At 38.7% G+C, this 8,837-nt stretch overlaps 1 gene segment (V, D, J or C); it reads left to right on the top strand.

Annotated features, from left to right (window-relative positions):
- The first annotated feature begins 491 nt into the window (after positions 1 to 491).
- On the top strand, positions 492 to 8,401 carry LOC102687547 (Ig mu chain C region secreted form-like). The segment is given in 5 exon segments: positions 492 to 525; positions 3,338 to 3,637; positions 6,214 to 6,534; positions 6,824 to 7,138; positions 7,852 to 8,401. Coding segments are annotated over 5 exon segments (1,350 nt in total).
- The last annotated feature ends 436 nt before the right edge of the window (positions 8,402 to 8,837 follow it).

Raw genomic sequence — 8,837 nt, 5'->3', positions numbered from 1 at the left:
GAAAGCTCATCTGTGCAAAGCGACACTTGCTCCGTTTACACCGGGGTGCGTAGCGTCTAATGAGGAAATCTCTGAGACCCGAACATCACGAAGCTAATGATTTAAATTAAAAATTCTGTTTTGGTTAAAAAAATCCTATCCAATTAGTTTGCCGAACGTCTACACGAAACTGCAGCAATAAGCTGATATCAAGCGCCACAAAACGCAATAATCAGCAAAAGAAACGTACAAAATCCACATTGAAGTGACAAGATCTGAGCACCATGACGGCGTACAGTTAGGAAGATACCGTTGCAACCTTTGAACGCAGAATCAGATAGAAATGTCAAAACAATTTCATAAGACAAATAAAACAATGTCTCCACTTTCTTGTTCAGTTTAAGTTAAATGTTATGCGTCGGAATCATTCAGACTATAGACGACTGTAAACTCCAAAAGTTTTGGATTCAGGGTAGGTGAGTTTTAAGTCACAGTGCGACTGGTTTGATTACTGGGGAAAAGGAACAATGGTGACCGTATCGTCAGGTAAGAATTACAGTTATGTTTTTTATTCGGTATTCTAGTTTAATTTAGTTTTTTTTAACGTTTTGAACAAAAATGATTTAAGCGGTTTCACTTCCAAAGCGTCCCTTTAAAGTTGGACGTTGTCAAAATGTTAAGCGGCTGAGTTTCTTTTCACAGGCTAAATATACTGTATTGAATGTTGGATGTGTTGTAGCCTGTTCGATGAGACTAAACTGCGATCATTTGTGTTCTCCGTTTTCTATTAGAAAAAAAAAAGTAATTGCTTAAAAATCCGCAGGTGTAAAACGATACTTTTTAAATATATAAAATAGACCATTTAAAATGGGATCGTTTAATTTTTAATTATTCATTTAAAATATGTAAAAGAGAATAAAAAAAGTAAAAATACCTTATATGATACTGCTTACGTTTATATGACAGACAATATTCTATAAACCGTACCACCAGAAGATCTTAATCAGTTAATTAATTGACGCGTCTTCCTTAAAGTTATTTCAATTCACACTTAAAGGTTTTAATAATAGACGTAAACAGTGACAAACGCTGCCGCTGTACTTACTGCACACGATGTGATCGAATTAATTGATCAATTATTTAAATTACTTCTTATGTTAAATGTACGAGTGTCTTGTGTTCCCCACTTGCTTGTCTTTATTTCTACGGCATAAAATGAATATAATTTGCGAGAAATAATCTAAAATATCAATTGCTCTTAAGAAAGATTAAGGTTTAGGTTGACATTGTAGATTTTTTTTTCAAATCATTTTTAAAAGCAGAAAGACACATCCAGATCACATATCACACAACTGCGAAGCCCAGTCGGTATGCTGTAGATTGTTGTATTATATCCTTAGGTTATATTAGTCTGATGCGTTTTCCATGTCACTGTGTGTGTTTTTTAATAACGTGTTTATAAATGTCTTCACTTTCGGAATCTACCTAATTTGGTTTAAATTGGTCCGGGCGTAGTCTCATTTAATTTAATAATGAGGATATCAGCCATGTATTAGTTACTGTACATATTCGTACAATACTGTATTACTGGCTTGCTATGTGCTATTAAGCTATCGATAGCTATTAACAGTTATTATTAATGATTTGACACTTAAGTTCTATTAAGTGACTGATGCGTTCTTAAAACGGGATTTATTAGTTAAATGAAGTAGGGTATTATACTAATGATGAAAAATATTAAGTTCTTATCAAGTCTTTATACAGTTGTTACCTATCATGTGCGAGGTACGATTTATCAGCACTGAAAGGTGACTCCTGGAATAAAGTTCAACTAGGTTCTCTGAGCAGAAATATAAAATATATTCCTTTGTTGTTTGTGCGGTCCCGTTCAGTAATTATTGCCGTGTCCTTTGCGACACGGGAGTTTGCTTGATCTGTTCGGCGAGAATTAAAGATTAAAACGTTTCCTAATAGGGCCATGTTTCAGTCTAATTGATAATATCTTGTTGAATTGTTCATGTTAATTATGTTGCTCTCTTTATTCACGGCTGGATATCTGTGTCTGCAGAGTGATCAGTTTGCCTTTTAGGAGTCAATAGAAGTTTATGCCTATCTAACCTCTTGTTTTTGAAGGGATGCTTAAAATTATTTTTCTTCCCAAAACTGATATTTTTACTCTTAATGCTTTTTTAATGATGCATTAATCTTTGCTGTTATTAAATGCATTTCTGTAGAAAATGTTGCTTTATTAATAATATAGATTAGTTTGAAATTTAAGGGGTGATTTTTTTCATCCCCAGAGCAGATTTTGTTTCGAGTTTTTGCAACAGTATGAGAAAAGAGAAAATATTAAAAAGAAATATATGTGAAAGGAGAAAATTAATTATTGTGGTAAGCAGTATTACCATAGTTCTGCCAGTAAATAGTTGTAATATTGTTTAAATGTTATTTTTAAAAATTAACTGGTTAAAAAATAGTTTTGAGATTTTTACATTTGTTTTGTTTGGTGGTGAATTGCCGTGATGTGACTCTGTGAGCAGTTAGAAGTAACAGATTATTTTAAAGAAATCTAGACTCTTAGAGAATCTTAGAGAATCTAGAGTCTTGTGTTCCAGCTCTCATCCCCAGAGGTGCACCAGAGGTCTGCCTGTAGTAAACATACTCAGACAGAGCTGAGGTTAAGATACTGTCCTTCAGCTGAAGTGGCTTGGAGGGTCAGAGTTCATCTTGGTCTTGCACAGTGGTGAAATACTGTTGGTGCAAGTTAACCTTTCTCCCCCTGGCCATCTAACACAACTGGGTGGACTGGAGCCTCTAGACTAAAGCACCTCATTCCAGCAGGGTTAACTGAGACTTGGACCAAGTGCTACCTAGGACTGCTCTCCAGATAGGAGGAGTGTTGCTCATATAGAAAAAAATAATAATAACATGGCTTTGCAACGACTGAGCTGCAAATAGGCCAGAGCTCAGTTTATTCCCCAATACTTCCTTGTAGTATGAAGTCTGATCAGTTTTGCTCCTGTGCACATTAACTATCCGCTCCAAAATGTTGGGAAACATAGGTGATCTGTAAAATCTTTGAAGACAGATGCCGTTTCTTCTCAGTATGAATAATGACGCATCATACACTTCAGCATGTAGACACTTGACAAGTCCAGAAGAAGCTGCTTTGGGAATGAACATCTCTCTGGATGTGGGAGGAGCAGTCAGGGCTATGTTGGAAGCTGAAGAATGAGAAGGGAATAGGAAAGCAAGGAATGTCTTCAGGGAAACCTATGAAAGTGTGGACAGGCTACAACAAAATAAACTGGAACTCTGTCATGGATAGTAATCTATTGTGTCGTGTTTCCATCTTCAGCTTCACCGACTAAGCCAACCCTGTTCCCTCTGGTGGCCTCATGCGGCTCTGGAACGAGTGGAGATGTGGTTGCTTTGGGCTGCTTGGCCACAGGGTTCCTGCCCGATTCCCTGACCTTCAAGTGGACCGACAGTACCGAAAAAGAGCTGACCCCCTTCAGGAAATACCCGTCCGTGCTCAATGGGGAGACCTACTCCTCCACCAGCCAGCTGTCCTTGCCCACCTCCGACTGGAACTCAGGAAAAGCTTTCTTCTGTGAGGCCAAACATCCTCAGGGTGACGTGAAGGTTACATTTGCCGGTAAGCTGGATGGATTGATTGCTGGATTTCTTGATTTCTTTTTAGACGCCTTAAGACAGAGATATGGATGAAATAGGGAATTGTATTTGTCATAAGCCTCACAAAGTGAACAATGACGTCTGCAGTGAAACTGTAGACTGACTAATTAATATCATCGGGTTTTGGGCAGCATGGTGGCGCAGCGGTTGGCTGTGCCTGGGTTCCATTCCTGGGGTGTTGTCTGTGTGGAGTTTGTATGTTCTTCCCGTGTTCACATGGGTTTCCTCCAGGTGCTCCAGTTTCCTCCCACAGCCTGAAAATGTAATGGTAGGTCAATTGGCTTCTGGGAAACTTGGCCCTGGTGTGAGTGTGTATGTCTACAGTATGTGAGTGTCTAACCTGTGATAGACTGGCGTCCCTTCCAGGGTGTACCCTGCCTTGCACCCGTTGGTTGTTGGTATAGACTTGGGCTCCCCCTGTGACCCTGTATGGGATAAAACTGTAAGAACATTGATGGATGTATACCTCGTTTAAGAAACCAACAATTATATAATCAATATCAATCAATCAATTAATTCAATAGTGATAGGAACAGTACTAAACTATTCTAAGTTCTCTCAACACAGGTAATTATTAAAAAGCAGACTTCGTATAATGGGACCAATGAGCATATTGGTTCCTTATTTCCTGATGCAGGCTTTAATTAAGCTTAAATTGTTTTGATAATAACCCCAAATAATTTAAAAAAGTAATTTCTAAAAAATTCTACCCAGTTTCATGCTAAAGAAGCACTTTTATCACTACTGATGTGAAGTTTTCACTTTTCTGTCATCGGAATTTAAATTGGAATGGAGCTGTTGCTGCTCTTTGTGCTTTTCAATTACCTGTTTTTCACGCACCCCTGAATTTATTTTCCCCTTTCTCATTTTGTTTGTGATTAACTGGTAAAATTAATGCTCTGCTCCAAGTCTTCATTGAATCATTTTGTTTTTGCTTGTAGATGTCATAATTGAAATACATGGGTGTTTTTATTAATAGTTTATAAATGATATAGTATATAAGCCATATATAATTTATGTCAACATAATTTGGTTCAAGAGGTTCAGGTTCCTTCCTTGCAGTCTTTGAAGGTGTGCCCATGTCTGCAGTAGGAAGAAATAAGACTTACTGCTTCCTCAGGGAAAGGAAAACTAACCTTCCGTAATGTTTGAGGTCAACATCATGCAGGGCAGAAACAAAGAAGTTAAATCAAGTCGAATATTTAGTTTACTTTGACCTACTATGTCTAACAGTTGTCTAACAGATGAGAACAATCACACTCAGGGAGAAGCAGGAAGGTCCTGCTCCTCTGAGCACTTGATCTTGGAGAATGACAGGACAACTATACAGTATCTAATGCAGGCATTAAGCTCCTTATTAAAATCAGGCCACATATTTAAGTACAGTATATCCATGTGGTTATGAAGACATGCAGAATACTATATACTGTGATGTTTAAAATTGCTTAATGATACCAATTTCTAGGAATTAACTATCTTAACTGGATCCCATTGAAATAGCATTTGTGCACCTAAGTGTGTGTCGATATGGTGTTTATATGTCTCAGCACACCAGTGTAGCTGATGTACTTGACCACCTTGAGTGAGCTCAGGACTGAACTTAGAGAACTGACACTGTTTGGATCTTTTCATTTGTATATATTTATATTATATGCAGTGTACATGTACATACTTTTATTTGTCCATTTAAACATGACATATAATGTATATATAGATACTTTTATTTCTTGTATATAAAGCCCGGAACATATCATGCAGCTGTGATATTAGAAAACATTGACATTTAGTTCAATGTCTGTGGTAATCAGTAGAAGTTAATTCCACATTGAAAAGCAGAAAGAAAGAAGAGACACTGTTTCAGCTTTGGAGCCTCTTCAGCTGTGGAAGTGACAGTGATCTTTCTTCTTTACATCAGTGTGGAGTTAACCTGCTCCTTTTGTTACACTGACACTGACTCCCCACTCTAATCTGTGGTAAGAAAAATATTTAAACACATTGCTTCTCAAGAAGCCTCGTAACTCAAGAAAGCTATACAATTTATATTCAGAGACACCTTTTTGTCAGTCTGTTCTTTACAAATATATTATCTTATGTGTAGTACAATTAAACTATATTCATCACTGACATAATTTGATTGCACATATTTCAGTTTTCAAAAGTCTTCCAGGGTTCCGTGTTTCTGCCATAAAATCACCTTTTGGTTCCGACTAAATTGCTTTTTTGTTGTTAAATCTCAGGGATCAGGCTTGTTCAGTTGGAAAATGCATTTTTGCTTCTTCGTCCATATTAGTCTTGCTTGTCCCAGTGGCTATAGTCAAGGCAGTTGGTTCTGCTTCTCCTGATGATTGCAGTCAAGCAGTCACAGGAAGGTGTGGGCACCACGAGGGTGGACTTGTGCTTTTCCTCTTGAATGAATGATTCCTGTCCCAGATTGATGTGTTGGAAAACGTGCAAGTTTTATTCCGTGTGCAGTAACTGTGTGTGTTGCTTACTTTTTTAGTGTGTGTGTACATATACATGCATATGTTTGATTTGCAGGGACACCACCTGTCCCCCCTGCAAGTGTGTTGCTAAACCCGCCATCACTCGAGGAGTTAGCACAAAACCATACCGCCACTCTGGTCTGTGTGGCCAGTGGCTTCTCTCCTAAAACGCACGAGTTCAAATGGTGGAGGGGCAATACCAAATTGGACGAAGGGGTCACCAATATCCCTGCCACTGTGGACGAGAAGAAGCTGTACAGTGCGAGCAGCCTCTTAACTGTGACTGAGAAGGACTGGAAAAGTTCTGCTGAATTTGCGTGTGAATTTGTCCACAAGACAGGAAGTGTACTGAAGAACATTACCTACACTTCACCTGGTAAGTCTTGAATTCTCGGACAACTTATTTTTTTACAAATACAGCTCAGATAGTATTATGTATGTGTAGCACACTTTTGTCTTCACATAGATTTAATACAAACTGGCTCTTATGCAGCACCTCATAAAATGATCTAAAAAACATTACCTGAAAAATATGTGTAGCACTGCATACATGTTGCACGTTTCAATATTTCAATATGGATATTGACTTGTGAATTTGAGAGGCACAGAATTGCAGAGAGATGTTTTTGTTTTGTTTTTTGTTGTTTTTCTCTTTTTCCCCACAGAGTGCCAGGAAACAGTCAAGGTCGTCATTGAGCCCCCAACAAATGAGGAGCAGTTCGTGAAAAATACCGCCACCCTCACTTGCAGAGCCATCGGCCTGGTATCTACCAGTGATGTTTCGATGACGTGGAGCTCAGGGGGCAAACCGCTGGCTGCTGGGGCCCCTGAATTTGGACATGAAGGAGGGAAAATTGTGGCTGTGTCTAGAGTGTCCGTGGTCCTGGAGAAATGGCGCACGGGCACAGAGTACAAATGCATTGTATCACACCTTGATTCTTTTCCCACCCCGATAACAAAAACCTACAAAAGACAGATCGGTAAGTAGTTACAAAACCCAGCTGGGCTAAATCAAATCTGCTTGAAGTCTCTTATTCGGCAGATTCACAAATTGATATGTATTGGTTTGGTAAAATAGCCTTTTGTAAAAAAAAACAAACGAATTCAGCAAACTGTAGTCTTAACAGTAGTTGTTTTTTCGACAATGTGAACCTATCAAACACAAACTGAATGAGTGTTAAAGCTGAAAATTAGTTTTATAAATCTTATGTTCACACAGGCACACATGTAAACATTGATAACTTTTAACACTATTTGCTTAATTATGTGTTTATTTAAATAACTTACTTGCTAAGTCATAAAACGTTACTTGCATTTTAGTCTTCTGTTGAATTAAGCCCATACATACAGTAGGTCTATAACTACACATACTGTACTTCTTTAGAGTCGCAAAACTACAAAAACTAAAAGCATATGATTAATTTTATACAACCCTTTACACCAACTTTTAATATATAAACAGGCTGACACCTAGAAACCTCAGACAGTGTGTTTAATAGCTGGTTCAATATGTGCTCACTACTCTACTTCTACCCAAAGTGCAATAGAATTCCTACAGTATGTCAGGAATGGACAGGATTATGACTGAACCGGACTGAAAACCAACCTTGTTATAGATATTTGTCAACAGTGCTTGTGTCTGGAAGTCAGAGCTCCAGGTTCATTTTAAGCTAAAATACTCTTATAATTCCAGCTACGAAAATCCGCCCGTCCGTCTTCCTTCTCGCTCCATCAACCGAAGAAAGCTCCAGCACTAGGGATGAGGTGACCCTGACCTGCTTCGTCAAAGACTTCTCCCCGAAGGACATCTACATCTCTTGGCTTGCTCAGGATAGCGTAGTTGACAAGACCCATTACACCGTCACCGATTTGATCCCCTCGCACGACGGGACCTATTCCGTCTACAGCAAATACACCATATCGTCCAGCGACTGGAACAGCGGCACGATGTACTCGTGCGCCGTCCACCACGAAACCGCCCCCCTCCCGGTCTCCGTCATTACCAGAACCACAGACAGTTCTACTGGTAAAGCAACTCTGGTCAATCTCACCCTCAACCTTCCCGACACCTGCCCAGCGCAAGCGTAACACGTCCCCCGTCCCAGTGTACCCAGTGTCATGTACTGTCTGCTGTTGTGCCTCTGTATTGTAACAGAATGTCACGTTGTCTTCTGTCTGTCTCTTTAACAGCTGTGTTTCAAACTTAAAAAGCAAAAACAAAACAAAATAAAAAATAAGAACGACTTCAGTTGTAAACTCTTCTTATGTAATTCCAAACACTATTATTTGTTACTAGTAAATGCAACGGGATTAGTATTTCTACTCTTATAGTCAAATAGTGTTAATCCCACAAATCGATCAGCACCTGGCTCATTAAGGTCTCTTATGCAGGGCTGAATTCACTCTAAAAACCAAAAGAGCTTAAGGGGGTAAGGGTTGCCTCATCCATTTATTTTCATATAGTTTTATGATTAATACGGCCAAAATGATCAAAAATGACAGGATTGCAGTTAAATATTGAGTTTTGTTCTTTGTGTGTTTGTTCATAATACTGTAGTTAACAACTTTGTATGTCTTCTGTCCAGTGTGGGCAGAGTTATCACACCACTTCAGTGTAAAACTTTTCTCCGAGATATTCCCACTAAGCACAGGTTACTAAACAAAATAACACCCAGAACA

Source organism: Lepisosteus oculatus, chromosome 4 (assembly GCF_040954835.1).
Source record: "Lepisosteus oculatus isolate fLepOcu1 chromosome 4, fLepOcu1.hap2, whole genome shotgun sequence".
NCBI lineage: Eukaryota > Metazoa > Chordata > Actinopteri > Semionotiformes > Lepisosteidae > Lepisosteus > Lepisosteus oculatus.
The sequence above is the reverse complement of the archived record's forward strand: the minus strand, read 5'-3'. Positions and strand labels throughout refer to the sequence as shown.